The sequence below is a fragment of the Stegodyphus dumicola genome, chromosome 7 (genome assembly GCF_044657685.1).
Source record: "Stegodyphus dumicola isolate Sdum_Otavi_A_Nest chromosome 7, ASM4465768v1".
NCBI classification, from domain to species: domain Eukaryota; kingdom Metazoa; phylum Arthropoda; class Arachnida; order Araneae; family Eresidae; genus Stegodyphus; species Stegodyphus dumicola.
This window is the reverse complement of record NC_140774.1, coordinates 198,469,044-198,491,806: the sequence shown is the minus strand read 5'-3', so window position 1 is coordinate 198,491,806 and position 22,763 is coordinate 198,469,044. Positions and strand designations below refer to the sequence as shown.

Sequence of the window (22,763 nt, the reverse complement as noted above, 5' to 3'; positions counted from 1 at the left end):
ACACATATTAGGCATCTAAAAAGTTCCTCTTACTGTCATAAAGCACATTTTGACATTAAGAATAATCATAACAACATTGCCATAATACTGTCTAATGTTTCTACTAGTTATGAAATTGCCTGGATTCTGGATAAGTTCAACTTTAAATTTATTTTCTTACTTATCCCTAAAATTTGTTGTTCAATTATTAAAGATCCCATCTTTGATTTTACATCTTGTTGGATTTTAGCCTATCAGGTCAATGTGGTTTAACATATATTTCCAAAACTTGGAAGAGTGTTGAAATTTCTTTTCAGGAAACATTAATTGTTTGTTTGGACGGAGAAATAAATAAAGTTTTGATAGCTAACCACAAATGGACACTTAATCATAATTTTTAATTTTGATCTGCAAAAATTACCCGTAGAGTTTCTTCAGTTAGTAAATTGGATTTCTTTGAGAACCCTTTTAAATGAATTTTTTCCCCCCCTACTTCAGTTAATGACTTTCACTTAGCTCCACCCATTTTTCCCCCATATAATATCATTTCGTTCATACATCTGCTTGCTCTTGAAATTAATTTCAAAATCCTCGCCAAAATAAAGTTGTTTTTCTGTTCAGTTTTAAAATTTATTAAATAAATATTAAAATTTTAAAATTTATTAAATATATAATAAAGACAAAAATGTGGTAGTTGTTCGTAAACCTTCTCATCGGGTAACACTGAAAACTGCCTTTTGACTCCACGAAGCATTGTCAGCTAAACTTGCTGTCTACTAAATGTTATTGTCAGTCAAACAGGCTAAATGCTCTACCTAAGTGTCACGGACCCGTCATATTACACATGGAGTAAACCATGGAAACGTACATGCAGCTAGCCTGTTTGCTAGGATGTGAACTTGGGTTAAACTACCAGTGTTCAGTGATTTTACTACTCCATTGCTGGTGGTGACCCAAAGGTGGTTAAAAAATATACGGAAAGGAATAATCCACATTATAATTAACAGAAAAATACTATTAATTTATCTGCATTTTCAAGCAGTTTAATCTGGAAAATAAGATCATTTCATTGGATAAATTAAATCAATACTCAAACAAAATGATTGCACTTCAAGGTAAAAGAATATTTTTGTTTACATTACTGTTGTAATTTAATAGCAGTTAGTGTAAAACAGAAGATTAATAGCACTACAGTGCTGTCAAACTAGTGTTCATGGAGGAAACAACATATAAGTTAAGTAAAAGAAAAATGCATAAGTTCTAGATAACTTTAAATCAATATTAAGATTATCCTGCTAAATAAGGAAATTAAAAAATGATAATTTTCAAAAGAATTTGATGAAAAATATGCAACAGCTACAGAGTTAAATTACCCTCCTTGAAGAAGACAGTCCTATATTAGATTTTGTTGAAACACAAAGCTTTCTTTTAACATCAATCCTTGGTTAAATCTTGCCAAATTTTTCAAGTTCAAAGTTTGCAAGCTTCTCTTCTTACTACTGTAAATAGAATAATATCCATAAAATTCATTATTCTAGCATGGATACACATATTCTGTGCATTATTCATAAACTTCATGCGTTCCAAATTTTCAAAATGTAAAATAAATAATAAAAACACTCTTTATGTTTAAATAATTTATATTTAAGAAATGGCACATGATAAATGTAACAAGGTTTGAAAATGAAATATCTGTACAAACAATGGTTCAAATGTTCAGTTGCGTTTGATTTTTAAGACACGATGGTTGAGCTTGCAGAAGTGCGGGGGCAAGCTGAAGCTTGACTAGCTCTCAGAAATTTAAAAAGATTGTCTTCATTAATGTTTTCTATTTACAGAATATACAGATATAAGAGAATCTGTGCTTCCTGCTGCCAAGCTTGCCTAAAAAGAGAAAAAGTAAATTATAAAAATTATATTAATTTATCATAACATATTTATGATCTTGGAATCTTCAAGAGCTATAAAATTATAGTTATATGACATCATCTTATACAAAAAAAAAAAAAAAAAAAAAAAATCTTATCTTGCATATATTCCTAATCAGTACTATCAAAAATAGAATTTTACATTTTGTAACTCATACCAATAGCTTCTATTCAATACAATACACAAAGTACAAGATCCGGATTTCAGCAATTATGGATTTGGGATATTTTCCATATACACCAAATCATCGGTTTAAATGTAGTGAGATGATATGTAGTAATTATAAAATTAAAAATATAAAATAGTGGTTTATGGAATAATGAAGTATTTATGATTTTAAGGGAATTAAAACTTACAAAAGAAAATCTCAACAATTATTTTTATTTTATTTCTTTCAAATATAAGTTGAACAACTATAGTTTCAATAACTATATTTCTTTCAATATAATTTGTTCAAGTTGCTTTGTTTTTTGAGCAAATATTTTAATTCTATAGACAGACATAATTTCTTGTTCAATAACAAAGTTCCATTGTTCTAACGACGTTTCTCTCAATTTTTTTTCACTACCAGTAGTGACATTATCTGGCTTTTAAACCATATTACAGATTTTGCATCTGTTAGCTGATCAATGACTGAAGCGTTGTTATCGCAATGAAAAATCTTTATTTATTACCGCTTCCCCACAAATTCTATTAGCTGGAACATTTCTATTCCCCCCCCCCAATATCCGAGAACTTTCAAATTCGTAGCTATGGTCATAAATCTTAGCTAGAATCCACTGTTATACTGTCAGTGACATATGATGAGATTATACACCACATATCTCTAAATTTAATTATTACCGTATTTGATGGCATATAAGACGCACTTTTTTTCCTAAATTTGGTCTCAAAAAAATTACCTGTGTTTTATACATGAAGGACACAGTCTTATGCATGAAGGTAATTGCATTCAATAATTGTTTATTTGGCTTTTACGAAATGTGAGAACCAAAAGAAACCACGCTATTGAAACTTTTTTTCCTTGTGTGTGGCCATCTAAATAAGGGTGCGTCTTATATACCGTCAAATACAGTACTTAGATAAAATCTTCAGGTCAATTTATATGCATTATCAACATACATGCTAGAAAACACGGGAATTCAAAATTTTGCATAATCAGAAGATATGGAAACTTTCACTCATTTTAGAAGAAAGGAAAAATGAAAATGTTTTTTAAATTCTTAAAATTTCCTTTCTGATAACTTGTTAATATTTATTTTGCTACCACATTCATCATAGACCAGTCTTGAAGGCTTTTTAATTAATATTATTATAAACTTAAATTATTATCTGAAATCGCAAAGCATTAAAATAAGTTCTGACATTAAAATGAATTAGAAATTTTCTTTTTAATTTAACACTGAAAATAAAGATTTCTAATGGTTTAACTTTTTTAAATACACAGAGGGAAGCAAGAGATAACGATTCCCTTCCCACTTATAAAACAGCAGATTTATGTTACTTAAAAACATATTACATCCAGCATGATGACTAAAACAGTACACATTTTCCAAAAGAAGTTTTAAAATTGTATTAATAAGAAAATACATATTATCCATGGCACACTTACTTTATACGGATGGAAAGCTAAACAACTGATTGGCCCGATTCTGTGTCCCATAAAACCATCATGATACTTTATAGTGCTCACATTTTCTCCAGACTGGTTAAATACACTAATAAACTGGCTTGCTGCACCACTGTAAAATCAAAAGAAAGAAATATGTCTTTAAAAATTTAGTTAAAAAAAAGCATTTCAGTATTCAGTACTTTTTAGGTCCCCCCTTTTCAAGTAGAACAGAAGATTATTAATCTGGAATTGTCAAATATATAAGTGATGCCAGATTGTAGGACCCAAGCTGTACAATGCCTTACCAAGAAAATCCTTATTAAAAGTTCTGTAGTTATTTCAGAAAATAACAGATTAACTAAGACTCTATTACTAGATAGGTTCTCAGTAACTATGAATCTATTACTCACACAAAAATCAAACAGAAGCAATTTCATTACAACAATTACCTACTATGCCATTACTCCCAGCAACAGTTCTGTTTTCAAAAGATTACTGATACAAACTAGCAGTAATCCCAACCCCATCAATCTAAAAATTGTTAAGAATACACAAACCATATACCAGCTCAACAGAAGTGTATACTATCTCCATCCTAAATGAAGATACTAACTCAATGTATCAGTTCAACATGAAATTATCAATAAGTATAGCTTCACATAAGAAAGATGTTTTCAAATTTTCTGTCAACCAATACAAAAATAACACATTCCTTAACTAAATAATCCTTCAAACATATGAACTCAACAACTGAATGGGACAGAACCAAAATTATCAACAAACCCTGGCATAAAAGCAGCCAGACCATACTGCAAACAAGCCTTCCTTTTAATTTATCAAACATCCAGATGTCAATTCTGAGAAATACAGCAAACCTTCAGGAAACAACAATAAAAGATAATGAACTTCATTCATTACAGTTTCTAGCTTCTATTTTGTTAATACACGGTTTCAATGAGTTAACCTAAAATAATTTATTTTGTATAAATTTTATACATAATCAACACACAAAATATAAACTTGTACAAAAGCTTTAAATTTTTCTCTTGGTTGGAATGTTATACATTTGTTACTTGCTTTTTATATTCACAATAGTCTGTGCAGCATTTTTAATTATCAAGTTTTTGTACAGATTGTGCTTGTACAATCATAGCAAGCTTGTCATCTATCCATAGAAAAATACCACATCAAATAGCGGAATGATGTTTGTGTGCTAATAAACAAATGCTCAAAGCCTATGCTTGATAGCTCATTCCACATACATTTATTGTGGTATATAAAAAAAGAACAAAACACAGACTATAAAAGAATACACTCACTGATATATGAAAATGAGGTTCCACAAAACTTTTTTGGTTTTCTCTTAAACACAAAAAATTTGTAATTTTTTCCATCCTTTTTTCATTTAAGTTATATGGAATTTGATAAAATAGTACTGCTGCAATGTCTCCATACAAGTTTCTTTCTTTAACGTTTTCTGTATCTCTTATCTTTTTAAACATAAATAATGATTTATAATTACATTTACTATTAATACTCTAACCATTTTATCTGTTTCTCAGTCTACATGAGTGGTATTCTGAATGGCTGTAATACAACTGAATTTAAGATATTAGCAGGACCATTTAATCAAAGTACTCAGCTGTGGTGTAAGAGCGAATACCGAGAACTACTTACTTATAATACCATGCTGGTAGCAGATTGAAAATATAATAGATTATTGAGCATCAGATTAGAGGGGTATACAACCTGAACAACTAAATAAGAAAAATGATTGTCCAAAAGATATACAGTATTTAAGGAAATAGTTTCATAATTGCTCTTGTATTCTGTTTGAGTAAATGAGAGATTTCAAGCGGAATACTGTAATAAAACGAAAAGCACTAAAGTCACTTTCGAAACAAATACTATATACACTGACTATCAATAAGTATTTGGACACCTGTGATACAAAAGAAAAACTAACTTTATTCAAAATCAATAGTTGGTAGAGCCTCCACGAGAGGTAATTACAGTGCGGACCCTCCGAGGCATACTTTCCACAAGTCTTTGTATGACAGCTAGTGGTATTTTCTTCCACTCGGCTTGGAGAAGACATAGAAGTTCCTTCACCGATTTTGCACGGGTAGTGCACCCCCGAATTCGGCAATGCGACTCGTCCCAGAGGTTCTCGATAGGGTTCAGGTCTGGACTCTGGGCAGGCCAGTCCATTCGATGAACTCCATTGGCACCATACCAAGCCTTGGTTAACGTCGAAACATGACAACTGGCATTGTCGTCCTGAAACTAACAGGGGTCCAACCCGTAAAACTGCCACAATGTAGGAAGCACATTGTCATCCAAAATAGTGCAGTAGGCATTGGAGCTGAGCTTACCATGAATGGGGACCAAAGGTCCCAAGCCCATACCAGGAGAAACACTCCCAGACCATAATTCCACCTCCGCCGAACTTGACTGTTGGCACATTGCATTCTGGCAGGAGATGTTCTCCAGGTGGATGCCAGACCCAGACCCTGCCATCCGAACGGTAAAGGGTGAACCTTGATTCATCACTCCAAAGAACTCGTTTCCACTGATCTACGGTCCAATTTCGATGTGCTTTGCACCACATTAACCGAGCAGCGCGGTTGGACTTTGTGATCAAAGGCTTATGGGCAGCAGCACGACCATGAAAACCAAGCAGATGTGCTGCCTTACCGATGGTATTCATTGAAACAATACTCCCGGATGCCTGTTGAAACTCCTCGCGGATGAGGGCAATTAGTTGGGTGCGGTTCTTCCGAATTTCTCTGGACAGCACTCCTCGGTCTCTATCTCCCAGTTTCGTTGGTCTGCCGACTCGGGGAACATTCCGACAATCACCGCTCACCTTTCACTTCTTAATCACATAGGCCACTGTCGATTTTGGGTACTTCAGATTGCTAGATATGTCCCTTAAGGATCAGCCACATTTGTGATACCCGATAATTATACCTTTCTCGAAATCAGAGAGCTCCGAACTGCGAGGCATCTTGCATGCGACTAAAGCTGATGCTGTTTCCTACACGATATATACCGGCGGAGTCTGGGACGTACCTTAGGACCACAGATATCATCATTTGCATAGGTGTCCAAATACTTATTGGTAGTCAGTGTATATGTAATAATTTACTTTTGGAGATGAAAACAATCACATTCTAGTCATGGCCAAAAAAACTGTAGGCTGTGTAGGTGACTGGACATTATGGCCTAGCAAACTAGCGGATGATTGGATGGAATTTTAGAAAAAGCACGACCAGCTTGATAGCTGAACATCATTTATTCTTGAATAACAAATTTCTTAACACATTAGTGTTAGAAGACTAGGGGTTGCCACAAAAATTTAGATATGCAATTACATTTTAATTAATGGCGAATAGCTAGCAGAGGCTGAGCGACACGCTCTCAGCAGGCAAGCGAAAGAGAGGGAGACTATGCATTTATTAGCTATTTATACTAGGTGTACAACTAAGCTTTGCTTGGTTAATTTTAGGTTGTTATGTAACACAGAAAGACCTCGAATTTGGGAAAACAGGTGAATTTACGGGGAGAGCATAATACAGGATAGTCAATTTTGAGGCTGCCAATTATTCTTAAAGCAGCCATCATGTTTTTTTTATGTCTTACATATATATCTCCATATATTAGTTACTTGATTATTTCTCCTTGAATAATAAGTTTCTGAACAAAATTTAACATGTATATAAACTTTTTATGTGCATAAAAATAAACTCTATATTTCAAAGGAACTTAACATTCTATATAACCCTCCTATTTTTATTTTCTTTTATTTTGTGAATTTATTCATTTTTGTAGAAAATTTCATGAAGATAAGCATTACTCCCCCCCCCAAAAAAAAAACTTCCATTCTCCCCTTTCTCAAAAGAACTTCCAACCAAAAAATGAGGGCAGAAAGAGGGAGGCAGGGGATATGAAAAAAAAAGATCTATAATATTACAGGAATATTATAATGCCACAGTTAAATTATTATAAACATGTCATTATTTAACTTTATCAGAAGATCTGGATTCAGCAGATGGAAACAAATGTGAAATTAAAAAAAAAAGCTGCAAGTAAAATATCAAAAACAACGAAAATGAAAAAAAAATTTTTTCCCTCCTCAAGCAGAACAATAGTGTAATAAAAAAAAAAAAAAAAAAAAAAAAAAAAAAACATTTTTCTGCAAAGAAAGTAACAGGAAATGCAAATATTATTCTCACTGCTCTGGCTTTAAAAATGTTTAAATGAATGGGGGGGGGGGAATGGCTGAAGTTGATGATGACAATATGGCATATAAACTAAGAATTTATATATTTAATAAAATGAATACATATTTTTCTCATAAGGATTAAAATTTACAATATATTATGCACAATAAAACTCACATCACAATACAAATATATAAAAACAAAATAAATATGCACATGCATTAAACAGAATATACAATTAAAAACTAATTTTTTTTTAACACAAACGTCCAAAATTGTTTTTTTTTTAATGGGGTTGGGGAAATAGGAATATAACCAATATTAAGATACAGACACAAGATAAACACTGAAATTAACTATACAAAGAATATAATTACATATATATATATATATAACAATGAAGATAAAGAGACAAAAGTGCAACATTTAAACACTGTTACTGCTTTTTTAGGAACACAAAATTATGGCAACATACATTTTATCATAAAAATAGTTTATATTTGTAATATACTAGCTTAACAAATTAACAACTATTAGTAAAAGATATTGTCAACAGAAAGGAACTAAAGCTCCTTTTTAACAATTCAAATAAAAGAAAAATAGATTAGAAAAAACTTATACATACTAACCATGCAATTAAATCTAGAGATGTGTGGATTGCCATAGCTGTCATACCATGTGTAGGAGGGATAGATTTCACACTAGTAGAATGTCTCAAGTCCCAAAACCTCACATCTCCAGCAACACTGATTTAAAAATATATACATAATAAATGTACTTATTTGTACTGAATTGTGATCATGACTGTAAATTCTATATCAATATTAATGATATAATTATAATATGCATACCAATAAATACATCTTGATCCCGATTAAATGCGATATGAACAATAAACACAAAATTGCAGAAGTGATTAATTAGTTATCATAAATGATTTAGTGAATATACGATGCAATCACAAGAAATATTTTGCACTTAATTAATTAGTGGAGTAAGAATATTTTTATCAACTGGACTTTTTACCAGAACTATTCATATAGTTAAATTTTGTAAATTTGTAAAACCATTCTCTTCCAGAATTGCAACTGTTTTACTGTTTTCACAAAATTCTGCATCCCAACTTGAGAAATTTTGTGTCTCTAGGTTTAATATCAAAGGAAATAAAGCAGTATCCAATTATTTTGAACATCTTAATAAATGCTGATCATAAAAAAAAAAAAAAAGACTTTCCCCAATATATGAACCCCCAGCAGCCTATCCACTCAACCAATCAAAATAAAATTTCAGATAATGTTATCCGAAAGTGTGTATGCCTGAGATTGTGATTATTTAAAACAATGGAGCTCTCACAGTTACAGCAAAAAAATTTTGAAATTTTTGATTGGAAACACCCACTTCTTTCCTGAAAATTGATCAGCAGATTGAAAAACCAGAAATGGCATTAGAATGATACACGTATGATGAAAATTGCCAGCATAAAACATTCACGAAGAAGAGCATTGTAAAGGACAAAATGACAACAAAAGGAAAGGGAAAACAACTTTTACTGGAATTGAAAGTTTTCAACATGCCCTTTGCACAAAATGTAATTAATGACATTGTATGCACGCAAGATGGTGCTCCTCCACACATTGCCACAGTTGTTCAACAAGTGCTCTCACAGCACTTTGGAGAGAGTCATCTCCCCATAACTTTGCTGTTTCATCATTAACATGATCCCCCAACCTTACTCTGATGAACTTTTGGTTCAAGGGTTATCTGAACTCTAAGATAAACACTTCAAATTCACCTTAATTAAGCATTTTTTTTTCCTTATGATAAATCATAATAGGTTTGAGGAGTTTACAGCCTGATGAAAAATCAAAGTGCTACATTTCTTAATAAATATGGCATTTTGTCCAACAATAGAGAATGCAAAATTTATATTTCATGAAGTTGTAATTTTTAATGATCAAATCTTATGGAAATGCAATGTGAAAAATTGCAAGCAAAATGCTAGAATGTGGGATGCTGAATCTATGCAATTTTCCACTTTCTCTTTTAATGAAAACAGATTGCTATGCACATGGAGAACAACAGCAAGCACATTGCCAAATCTGTACAATTCTCTTATGTTGTTTTAGACAAAAAGTAATAGCTGTGTACATAGGGAGAACAGAGCAAAAAAAAATTACATAAAGATTTTTTAAAAAGGTACATGTTTCATTATGGAAGTTTCTTGCTCTTTTAATTTTATCGATCGACTGTTCTTTTACAAAATTCTTTGCATTTCATGTATTAGCTCATTGGCAATAGATTAGTCGTTACTGACTTTTGGGTTGGAGGGATAATCAGAAAGTACCAAACAAACTTTTACACAAGGTACAATTAATCAGAAAATATACAGCATTTATACATCTGTATTATAAATTACATAAAATAGAGATATTAAAAAATAAATTAAAAGACATAACATACACATATTGATTTTAAATCATTGTTAAGTAACGTATAATTTTATTTTGGAAGATTAATTAAAAATCATGCTACAATAAATAACAAAACCAAGAACTTGCAATTTGCCAATATGATACATTAAAAGATTTTATGTTACATGGAACAACAATACTTTCTAAATTCAGTGGATATGAATGCTCTGGTAGTATAATGGAATATAACACTGCAGAATGCCCAAAACGTAAATAATTTAAGGAATTGGTATTTTAAATAGCGAAACAAACATTTTCACATTAGATCCATTTTTTGCGCTGCTTTTTTACAAATAACTTTTTCTACACCAAGCATAAAAACTTCACTCTTCTCATTCACAATAACAAATACTGCACCCACTCAATCAGCTGTACTTTTAGCAGTTTATTAAATTCAAATGATGAGTAACTTCAAATTTTAAGACTCAGTTTTTTTCACTTCCTTGTGAGATGTGCTCTGCAAAAAACAACTTAGCAAAAGTGCTATTTTTACAGTCCCTTTTATATTGTGGAATTTGGGTGAAATTCAAAATTCCAGTTTTTTTTTTATTACTCTCCACATTGATACTAGAGGAATGGAAATGTCCTCTTAACAGTTGCAGATTATAAATCAGATATAATGTGATATTGTATTTATGTGTTTTGATGTCCAACTTCTTGCTCCATGTACCATACAGCACTACACATTTTGGTCCGTTTGCTGATTCTGAGCACAATGATATCATTACTTGTTCTCTTCATTCGCCAGATTTAAAAAAAAAAAAAAAAAAGAGAGAGAGAGAGAGAGGCTGATAAACTCGCATATTATTGCAGCGATTCCACCAAAACTGATGGCTTCATGCTTTGTTTCAATGCTTAGATTCTGTGTGTTAATTGTATGACTGGTTTGCAAATGCAATCATTTGTATAAAGTATAGATATATATGCGCTCAAAGGAATTTGCATGGCAATGTGTTTGCTTCCTCATGGTATGGTATTTTCTTTGTCAGGCAATATATTATAAAATAAAAATCATTTATTACACAATAATGTAAATAATTTGCCATAGCTAATAACCACTAAAATTAAGTTTAAATCAAAAATCCCATAAAAATCATAAGAAATCTAAGTGGCTTAAAATAAATAAATAAATACAGTAGTATCTCCTGTAATGGAATACCTCTATTTAAGGGACAATTCTGTTGACCTCAGTCCATTTGAATTAGGCATGTATTTACCTCTATTAAGAGGCTTAATTAATTATTAATTACCTCTATTAAGGAACACCTCTACTTAAGGGATAAAATTTCTGGTCCAGTAAGTGTCCCTTATTAGATGGTACTACTGTAATTCTGCTTTATGTATAACAACATATATCTGCACTCTTCTGTAAATTTATTTAATAGTGTTCACTTCTAAACACTCAAAACTACACAATAATGACACGATTACAAACTACACAGACATAATTATGTATGTTGGGTGTTTCCAAAGATCCAGGAACTGACCTCTAGTTTACTTCTTAGAACTTACAGGCAATGCTATCAAAGACAAAAGTCTTGGCATGTTTATACAGCTGTCCCGTACAAAATGTTTTAGTCCGATTCAGTTGTATGATTGGTACAGATGCATCTTTGTAGCACTGTTTTTTCAATTATGGCAACCATTTTTGCAATCAAGATCAATCACTTCTTTTAGAGGGAAAAGCATGTGAAAACTTCAGAAATTATTCAATATCTGCAGGGAGCATTCTATTCCCACATTTGAAAAAACCTTTACAGGGTATTCGATTTGAGAGTTTATCATGCCATAAATATGTGAATTGAGGAGACACCAAAGAAGTTCTATGAGGATGGTTTCCATTAGGATAAATGAAAAATAATTAGTTTTCCATTAGGATGAATGTATTCATTTAAATGGAGATTACATTGAAAAACTGCACTTCAATAATCAAGTAAAACAATTATACCTAAATTCCTAGAACATTGGAAATATCCCTTGCATAATCCTTTCTCTGACACATTATGTCCAATATTGGGCACACCATTATAGTGTACTAGATCATAAAACATAATCTTTATACTGAAACAGAAGTAATTCACTTAACTAGTCATATCATTAGTCATCTTCACAACATAACTTTTATATTTAATGAAAACAAGGTAGAAGAATGCATGCATCTGTATGCAAACACAAGCAGAACTGTACTATAACTGATATATGAATATGGTTAAATACATACATACAGTTTCTTTAAAGTTAAAGTTTTAAATACATGAAATAATGCAATTAAATAAACAGTTAGAAAGTAAATAATTCAAAAGTGCAGTTACAGTTAATGCCACACATATAATGACACACACACATATAAAATCCCTTTGCAGATACTTTTCAATTGTTGCCAAACAGCTAAAAAATACTGAAAGTTATTAAATTTGGTTATATAAAGTCTAAGCATTAGAAAAAATTTAATTAAAATTATAAAATAAATTACCTTCCACTGACAATCTGGCTAGAATTTTGTTTGTTTTGCAGTAAAACATTTACAACCCAGCCAGAATGTTCTTGAAAAATGTGAACACCACTAAAAGAATTAAAAAATAAATATGCAGAACATATAAAATAGAATTCTTATGCATAAAAATTGTAATAATATAATACACAAAATTACATTACAGTAATTAATTTTCAAAATTTTACTTATTAAAACATATGCAAATACAGATAAGATATATGCAAAAAATAGATTTAAATGGCTGCTTTTTAAGAAAATAATTTATTTAAAGGGAGCAGTAAAAAATATGAAGGGGAAAAAATAACTGTGAAATACCATTCATTATGTGGCAGTCTTCTGTCATATACACGGACTGTTCCATCTCCACAACCAGCAACTACCAGACTTGCATATTCTGGGTTTGAAGATAAACAAGTTAGACAGCTGTCTGCAGAAGTAGGAATATCCTTAAAAATTATTAAATAAAAATTAGTCTGCAAATTTATAGAAATGCAGAAAAATTATTTTCGATTATTAAAGATATAAGCAATAAAGAAAGAGAAGACTATTTAATATTACAAATAAGATAATGAATGATAATGCTTAAGAAATATGGTTACCTGAACTTTAGATTCTCTTTCAGCATCCCAAATTCTGATGTGTCTCACATCACCAGAAGCTAGTAATTGTAATGAATGTTGTTCCCATTGAAGAACCAGTCCAGATCCTTTAAAAAAAGAATCAAAATTAAAAAAATACGCATTAGCTGCTTTAGACAGCCTTTGGTCTGACAAACACCCGAAATGAAAAAAATAATAATTATAAACTTGGTTTATTATTAAAAAAATAATTTGGGTGAAAAGTATAGAAAAAATAATGTTAATGTTACAGCTGAAAAATTGAAAAACAGCTAATAAATATGTGTATTCAGAAAGCTATCAGAATATAGCATTTAATAGTAAATATTAAGCATGCAATTTGCATGCTTAATATTCTAGAGCACAATGTTGCCAAATCTTTAAATGCAGAAGTTTCCAATCACAACAAATACTTTTAAAATTTTAATCTTTCAGTTTATATGATATCATATGCAAATGCTCCTCCAAATAGTGAGGCAAGCAAGAGTGAAATTTTGTCAAAGTGGAGAGTTGATGGAAGAGACAGCATGATTTTTTGTTGAAAATATTTTTAAAAAATATTCAGTTTTTAAAATGCACAAGTGAAACACAGTTTACTAAAGGAAGAAATGCCAGCTATAAGATATATGCATGCACATATATATTAAATACATATTGACGATTTGCCATGCCTGACTTATCTCAAAATGCAGAGAAATGCCTGTTTCTGCAAAAAATTAATTATTTAAGTAAGAACATAATAAATATGATATAAAGTAGGAAAAGCTGGTGTTACAACTTTTTAAGAGAGATACAGTGAAAAAATTAATAAGGTGTGCAGTCACTTGTGATTGAAATGCACGTTTAGTGGTGTTTGTCATGTTGTGTGTTAGATTGTCCAGATGTTTCTCAGTGGAAAAATATCTAAAATTCATTAAACTTGCGAAAAACATAAAATAAATAACAAAAATGTGAAATTTAAAACTTCAGCTTTGAGGGATGGATGTTCGAGTGCACGTACTCAAAATTTGATGGCTTTAGATACCACTGTCTTTGAATGTTTTGAAGAATTTATGTAGTCACTCAATTTTATTTTATCATATGAGATCAGGTTGTTCTATAGACAAAAGTTATTTTAAAGAGTGTTTTGTATAACCTATATCAATACCATGTTGGATATGCAAGACAGTAACCTTGAACTCCAAAAACTTTACTATTTATTTTTTAGATAGGTCAAATATTTAGGTGTTACTTTATATCAACAATTATCACCAATGCCCCACATAAAATATGTTATGATCCTCTAAATCAAAACTCAGACCGTTAATTGCTCAAACAGTGTTTTAAGCATAGATAACAAGACAGTTGTTTATAAGACCATGTTGTGTCCCATACTCACACCTGTTTGCTCTCTCTGGGGATAGCTACGTTACTCTAATTCATTAAAGTTGTAATGCACTACTCTCCAACAAATTACTAACAAGAGATGGTTCATAAGGATCACAGATCATCACTTTGCTACTAGCTTCTACCACTGTTATGCCCTACGACCAATCACTGTAATTTTTTAAATTATGGTGCAATCACACTTTACACCCAGAGGTGGCGCAGTTATTTTGGCAAATTCAAGAGTTCAAAGCTAAGTTCGTTAATTCACAAAGTTCTTATCAGCGAGTAAACAGCACTGTGATGACTTGTCTTGAAATTCAGTCTCTACTTCATATACATACTATTTACACAGTCTTTCAGAAATGCAGAATGTTGAAACTTGCAATTTCTTGGTTATCTAACGTGAATCAGCTAATGGGAAAGTGTCTTTCCGAAATTGAGATTAAATTAATCTTCAAGCCTAAGTTTTGTAGAAATTTAATTGCAGGTACTTGAGCCATTTAAATAAATGCATTTAATGTTGAAATTTCACTTTTAGAATTTGCATAAATGGAGAAATAATCTTGAAAGTTCATTTTTAGGATTGAAGTCACATGTTGCAGGCGAATGAATGGTTCATAAGAAACACAGCCATCCATTATATAATACACTCAACAATTAATGACTTTATTGTGAAAAGCACAAAAGATTTCATAAAAACTTATGGAACATAAACAATCCCACTATTCTTCGTATGAATTATGACATCTTCAGTGATGAAAACAGAAAAAGGTCCAGAAACATTCCTAGACTATAATGCTAAATCTGTGTAAATCGTATTTACAAACTGCAATGTATTTGTTCTATGCATGCTGCCTTTTTTAACTATAAGTCATGATTCTACTAAAATTTAACTTGAAAATTGTAGTCCCCCACACCCATGATCCACTCATTTATGTAAAATTTTAAAATTATGATTATTTTTCATTCTTTTATGATTATTATTAATTATTCCCCAACATAACTTTTTCAGCTACCCTCTCTGAATTTATATGGCAATAAAAGAGTCTTAACCTCTTCCCTGACCAATCCTTTGCCTTGAATCCAATAACACTAATCAATTGCCAGTGTTACTGGATGGCATATATTATGACATCGACTCCCGTTCCACCTCACTCCATCACTTGCCTCCTAGATGCAAGCCATGATGTTTGCTTTCCCATCAGCTCTGCACTCAACATCAACTGAAACTCTAAGCATCAACTGATACTCACACTAAGAACATTTTCATAGCTGAACTACTCCATCACTTCTAACTATGATTGTTTTTCTATATTCTCTATGATTCCACAAGATACTGCTATGAACTTTCACATGCTATTCAACTGAGTGAAAGCCCAGGCATTCTTATCTGAACACCTGTTCAATCAACAGTTCCATTTTCTAGACACCTCAGCTGCAAATTAAACTTGAAGTAAAACTCAAAGAACAGACTGAGTTAAAAGATGCTCACCAAATGACAGAGGATTAAATCTTCTCCCAAACTTTACAGGTTAACAGATTCCAGCTTTTATTCTGCTACAACTAGTGATCTAATCTTAATATTGGATGCAAATATTTTAAGTCATATTATTTTTAAGACCAGTAACTGACATATTAAAGAGTATATTTTTAAAATTATCTGTAACAGTATACGGAAAAACTAGCTTTTTGAAACATTCTTTGTAAAAGAGTTAATATAAAAACTTATATTTCATATATTTTTTTATCAAAAAATGTTCTATGAACAAAACTGTCAAACTCTTAAAGCTTAATTAATTTTGTTTAATACAAAATTTGAAACTGACAATGATTATAGATTACAGAGTGCCTATGGTTCAAAACCATGTACCTCCACATCAGGAAGTATGTAATTAGTGAGCAGAAATAGGAAAATTGCATAAATAGTTGTCATGATGCAAACTAGAAGGAGCCACATTAGCTCGAGAGAATTTAGGAATAGGAAAAATCAAGTAAATAATAGTTTTGAATTTTTTTTAAATACTTTTTTGTATTTTAAATTTTTTTTAAATAACACATAAATAATTTAAAACTATATGCTTATGATATAGGTATATTGTGCATAAAATTTTCACTAAGCAAAAAAAAAAAAACGAAGAATCAAATATAGTCAAGTTTCAATAAAACAAAACTGAAGGGTCACACTCATCAAAAAACAAATATTCAAAATTCAACTTTGAATTAGTATCAATTTTGAACAGCACGTTTCGATATTCATTTTGACTGACCTTCACATTCCTAATTCTGACACCTATTCCCTTAAAAATTTGACTAAATGAAGTTTGAGTAATCATAGTGTATGTTCATAGTATGGCAATTAAGTAATCAGAGGGTATTAAAAAATAGTACTGCTGTAGAATTTATAGTAATGCAACTTCCCATCCAAATATGACAGGCAATTAAACAGAAAGCTTGTAAAAGGACTGTTTTTTTTTAACAGTTCTATAAGTAGAATGTCTCAGCCTTATATTGCTCCCCCATCCAAAACAATTTTCAATTTTATGGAAACTTTAGTTTTGGGAAATTGAAAATTATTGCAAGGAAGTAAATATCTGGAGAAAATGCAGGATGACTGAGTACACATACTTATTTTGGTGGCACAGCAGCTCTGCAAAGTAGTTTATTGACTGATAGATGTATTATCGTGCAATACACCACATTTGAATTTGTTTTCCAACTAAATTATATAAAATTAATAATTGTTTGCTTAACTCTCAGCCATTTAAAAGTCAACTCAGCTAAAACAATTAAAACTTTGAAACTATTCTGACACTTCAGTTTGTAAGATAAACCTAATGACACTTAATCTAAACATCTCTTTTATCTTCCCAAGGTGAAAAATGCAGGGAAATAAACACCCCATCTTTAGCTCAGAGTCCCAAAACACCACATGAATACAGTAATACAAACTGCAACTAAATGTTCCTTTGCATTACAATGTGGTAGTTTAAAAAAACTAATAAAACTTTCTTAGAATTTAATAATAGCTCAGATATTTGCAAATCAAATAGTAAATTATAGATTAATAACCTGACACCTAATTTAAGCAGTTTCACCAATGTCCAAGCGGTTAAAAACAGCTAAATACTAGTAGTTTGTCGTGAAATCCAAACCAGATGAACGAGCTGGTTGCATGTTGATTTTTATTACTTTCTGCATGTGCAATGCGAATATGAGCCAATTTTCAAACGTGTTGCACAAAGGCATTCCTCTCCTTAGGCAAGATAGCCCCAACATGCTTTGCCATCTTTACAAAAAAAAAAAAAAAAGTAATTTGTGCATGATTTCTAAACCAGAAATCCACCAAAAACCTGCATAATTATCCAATCAGAGGAATCTAAACCAGAAATCCACCAAAAATCCGCATAGTTATCCAATCGGAGGAATATCAGAAATACAGTGCCAATGGTCGATTTGCCAATATTCTCTTTCTAAACTTTGATTCTCATTCGTTAGTAAAACTCAGCTTGTACTTTTGATGGAGTTAATAGAAAGAGTAGAAGTGCAGACTTTAAAACTTTGGGTGATATAAAATTAACGAAATGTACATAGAAAAAGCACAAAATTTTAAAATTATTTTGCAATTTTAATAAACTGTAATATAATAGCAAATGTAACAGGAATAACAATAATGTAGAAATAAGTGTGACAGTGATAATCACTTATTAACAGAATTCAGGTCTTGCTTGACAAATACATTCTAAGTTAGAATTTTAAGCATATAACTAAAATATGCTACATAGAAAAACATATTTTAGGGATAAAAATAATATTAATATTTATATTTCAAAAATTGTCTTCTGAGATTTATTTAATAAAGATCATCCCACATAAGATATTAACTTAAGTTCTAGATGATTTTTACATGACTGTTGAATTTCAGCAATTCAACTGATTAATTTCATCTCTATAGGATTGAATGTTTCTATCGAAATTTTACTTTTAAAAAAGCGATTTTTCAAAGTTTTAAGTTTATATAAAAAAATTTATTTTGTTTGAAAAAAAAAGGGTCTTGCTGAATTATGTCAGCAGACCCTTCAAACATAAACAACAGTTATGCCACAAAGTTACATAGTTAATGCCACAAAATATCTTTGGATACGAAACACCTTCAGAACCATTCTTATTTGTTGCATTCGCTACCTTTCTGAAGCTGCATGTTTTATTTACAATATTTATGATTTATTGTTTAAAATATTTAAAAGCATTAAATACATATGTGAAACACCATTTTCAAATCTGAAAATAAATTTCACTGCATATAATGAAGTCATGTAAAATAGCAGAAGGTAAAAATTTACTTTCTGCTAACCCCCCCCCCAAACCAACATCTTTTGATTAATAGACTTTATAAATTAAAAAAAAGTTTTCCTCATATTCTTAATATTTTTTGCACATTATTAATAAAAATGGAAATAAAGAAAGTCAATCTGAATAATCCTCAATAAAAATTTATTTGAAAATTTAAGGTTAAAAATAAATGTTGCAGATGCTTAAAGATAGTAACAAACTGCATAAACCACACATGGTATTATTATCACTTATAATAAATATGCCAAATTTCAAAATGTGACAATGTATGAATTCAAGTACATCTTCAGGAATTTTTAAAAAAAATGTAATTTTTTGCTGGTCTGTGTTTATCTAGTTCAAGATAGTGGTAAAAATTGTATACGTTATAATTCAAAATTTTTTTTCGAAACGTTTTTAAAAGTTATTTAACAAAACAAATGTTTAAAATAAATCTGAAAAATTTATGAATTTTATTTGGATTAAACCTAAATTTTAAATTATGAAAGAAGAAACCAAGTGAGTTTAATTTAAAAAGTGATACTGTTAAATACATACCAAATTCAATTAACTGTGTGGTTAAAATTTTGAGTGCTGAAAAAAGGTAGCTGATGAGATTTTTATAAAACTTAGCACTTGGACATAATTTGAAGCATAGAATCGAAATATGGAAAATAATCAGCATGATATTTCAGAAAAAGTCTGATTTTGTGTCAAAATATATATGTTAGTAGAACAAGGCCATATTTAAACTGAATATTATAATTTAAAGTAAAGTAGAAAGAACAAACGATAAAAGACCTATATGGTCAGTGCGTACTAGAATCGAGTATTATATATATATATATATATATTCATTCAATTTATATGTAAGCGAATATAAATTGAATTTTTTGAAAACATATACAAAGTCATGCATGTCGTATTCATCTTTTATCTTTTGAAAACATGTATAAAGTCATGTTTTCAAAAGATAAAAGATGAATAAAACGAGTCAAATTTTGCCGGCTGACTAGAATGGGAGATACATAACTGTCCCCCTTTTGTTGAATGACTGATTGTAAAAGCAATTTTCACAAGAGCTGTTTATCTTGAGGGGCTATCACTTCTAGGGATGCACGAAGCTACATGGGACAATTCGGAGAAACGAGATTCTAGTAGCACTGGTTTAAATGACAGGTTTCTGAGAAATATTTCATCTAGCAAGGCACAACATGTCCCGGCTATGAGCAACATTTTGGAACCTTCCTGAAAATGTTCCGTCTGGAGCCGTGTTTCACGTATATATGAACCAATCAGACGAAAGTTCCGCTTCTGAAGGATCACGAGTAATATTCAATATGGCGATGATACTCGTTGTGAAATCATAAATAGTGGAAATAGATGCTGATTTAATTGAAGAAATATGGAAAAAGATACATATCTATTGCTGTTTTGTTTTAGTATAACTTTCTAAGTAATTTTTAAATGTTTATACATTCATTAAATTTATAACCGTGGAAATTTCAGAGTAGACAATATTTTTATGACATGCTATTTCTGATGATTTGTTTACAAATTACCCGTCGCCAAAAGTTTGCCAAATTTGTGGTATTTCGTGCTGATCATGTGAAAAGAATATTATTGTTATATAATAGAATTTTTTTTATTACAGGAAATAATTTTGTAAAATATGACTGTATATGCACGACTTCACTTTTCTACTAATTACTTTTATTACTTTTAAATTGAACTTGCATAATCAGCAATTATGTATATTTATTAAAACATAGATTATGTAATAGTGAGGATACACATTAAATTTGTATGCTATTATCTTCATGTTATTAATGAAATGCTTTTTAGATTATAAACACATTAAGAACTGTATTTTTATTATAAATGCTACATATTGAAACATTGGAAACTTATGGATTTATTATTATGAATGATGAAAAGCATTTGTATATACATTCATTAATAAAAATCTTATACATTAATACTAACATACATCAACAATTTCTAACCCGTCGCATCTCTCTCCCTATGTGTAGGTAAATATATGACTAATTAGATGTGTGTGTGTGTGTATGAATACAAAAATGAACATTGCCAGAAAATTTATTTGAAGTTACTTATAATTCATATAACGATTATGTGTAATTGTCAGCAATTGTAGTCATCAGTTCTTTGCCCATTATCATGGATATGGAATACACAGTTGAAAAATTTTGTGCATTTAATGCAAAAAGTGCATTTTGTGCATTAGGCTAGTCATTAAAATTCACCCACTTACACACAACCTGTGTATTTGTAACTATACTTGGAAATTTAAACAAAAAAATTGAGCAAGTAGCCTTTATGAAATATTTAACATTTTGGGAATGCAATAAAAATTTTTGACTCGTCACAAAACAACTATCAGTAAATCGCATTATATCATGTAGATAAAAGTTATTAAATAAATATATGGATACAAAAATAACTATTTACAATAATAAAATCAAATATACAACACATCATTACAAAGAATAGGACTTCTCTTTGCACGTTTTTTTCTCTTTAGCTTTTAGAATCGCCAGAGTCAAGATAAAAGTGATTTACTTAATAAACTGATGTTTATTAAGTAAATCACTATTATTTTCCATAACTAAAGTTTAAAATGAAAAGAGTATGAGCAATACAAAATACAACATGGAAAAGCAATTGTCACTTGAAATGTTACTTTCGCCAATCTGAGCGATAACCGATTCTCGTCTGGCTTTCAGCACTGTTTACCAAGTGAAGATGGTTACCCGATTTCGCAGAAGCTCACTTCCCAGAATTGTTCCTTCTAATGTTATGTTCCAGTAATAAATATCATATGTGATAGCAGCCTTACTAGAGCAACAAAATTTTTATCAGCAATTGCCCCAAAATTTCAAACAAAACTGGATAAATTTGCAAATGGTCATGATTTATGAAACATTTGGTACAATGGAAAACAAAGTGACCTGAATTTCCCAGCATATAATGTGTAAAATTTCTTAAGAATCATAATATGGAACTCATTGATAACAGCACAGCTCAAATACTACAGACAGATTTTAATTGCCAACTTTACAGCTACATTTACTACAAGTGTATGCACTACTTTATATGCGATTTTGGTTGATTGCAAAATACCATACTTGGTATTTCCTTTACATGCTTGATCACCCCTGTAAGTTTTATGGTAATTGTGTCATAGGGAAGACCACAGCTTTCTCTTTCCATAAGATAATTTTATTTTATTAAATCACCTTTCTTTGTAAATGCAATTTAAAGTAATTTAATCCTAAGGTCTATCTCAAGATAAAAAGCACATGATACAATATTAAGAAAGAAATATATAATTTGAGTATACAAAACCCAATTTTTACAAATAAAATGTTATTATTATTAAAAGGATATCAAGCATATTTCTCAAATTTGTTTCTTTGAAAAATCCAATATTAGATGTCATATTTCTATAATAAGTAACATTTTTTAAGCAACTAAATTTTATAAAATAATACAATACTTTTTTCCCTATGATAAAACTTAATTATGCTCAGAAATAGATTAAATACATCACTAAATGCTGAAAAAAAAATCAAAATACTAAATCTTACCTCTAGTTGAAGGCAGCAGATCTTGTATTATTTGAAAGGCTGTGACAAGTCTAACATCAGATTCACTAACATAATTCTTCCATAATTTTACAGCACCATCATCTAGAAAATATGTGAAATATAAAGA

At 30.4% G+C, this 22,763-nt stretch overlaps 1 protein-coding gene across 2 annotated transcripts in view; it reads right to left on the bottom strand.

Annotated features, from left to right (window-relative positions):
• Nucleotides 1-1,352: 1,352 nt before the first annotated feature.
• Nucleotides 1,353-22,763, bottom strand: part of raptor (regulatory associated protein of MTOR complex 1) — a 123,452-nt gene continuing 102,041 nt past the window's right edge. For both annotated transcript variants that reach the window (XM_035362570.2, XM_035362571.2), the window contains 7 exons: nucleotides 22,637-22,738; nucleotides 13,311-13,417; nucleotides 13,027-13,157; nucleotides 12,691-12,780; nucleotides 8,376-8,492; nucleotides 3,521-3,650; nucleotides 1,353-1,863 (listed from right to left, as the gene is read on the bottom strand). In XM_035362570.2, coding sequence (XP_035218461.2) covers nucleotides 1,798-1,863; nucleotides 3,521-3,650; nucleotides 8,376-8,492; nucleotides 12,691-12,780; nucleotides 13,027-13,157; nucleotides 13,311-13,417; nucleotides 22,637-22,738 — 743 coding nt within the window. In that variant the 3' untranslated portion in view covers nucleotides 1,353-1,797. The remainder of the gene's footprint in view (nucleotides 1,864-3,520; nucleotides 3,651-8,375; nucleotides 8,493-12,690; nucleotides 12,781-13,026; nucleotides 13,158-13,310; nucleotides 13,418-22,636; nucleotides 22,739-22,763) is intronic.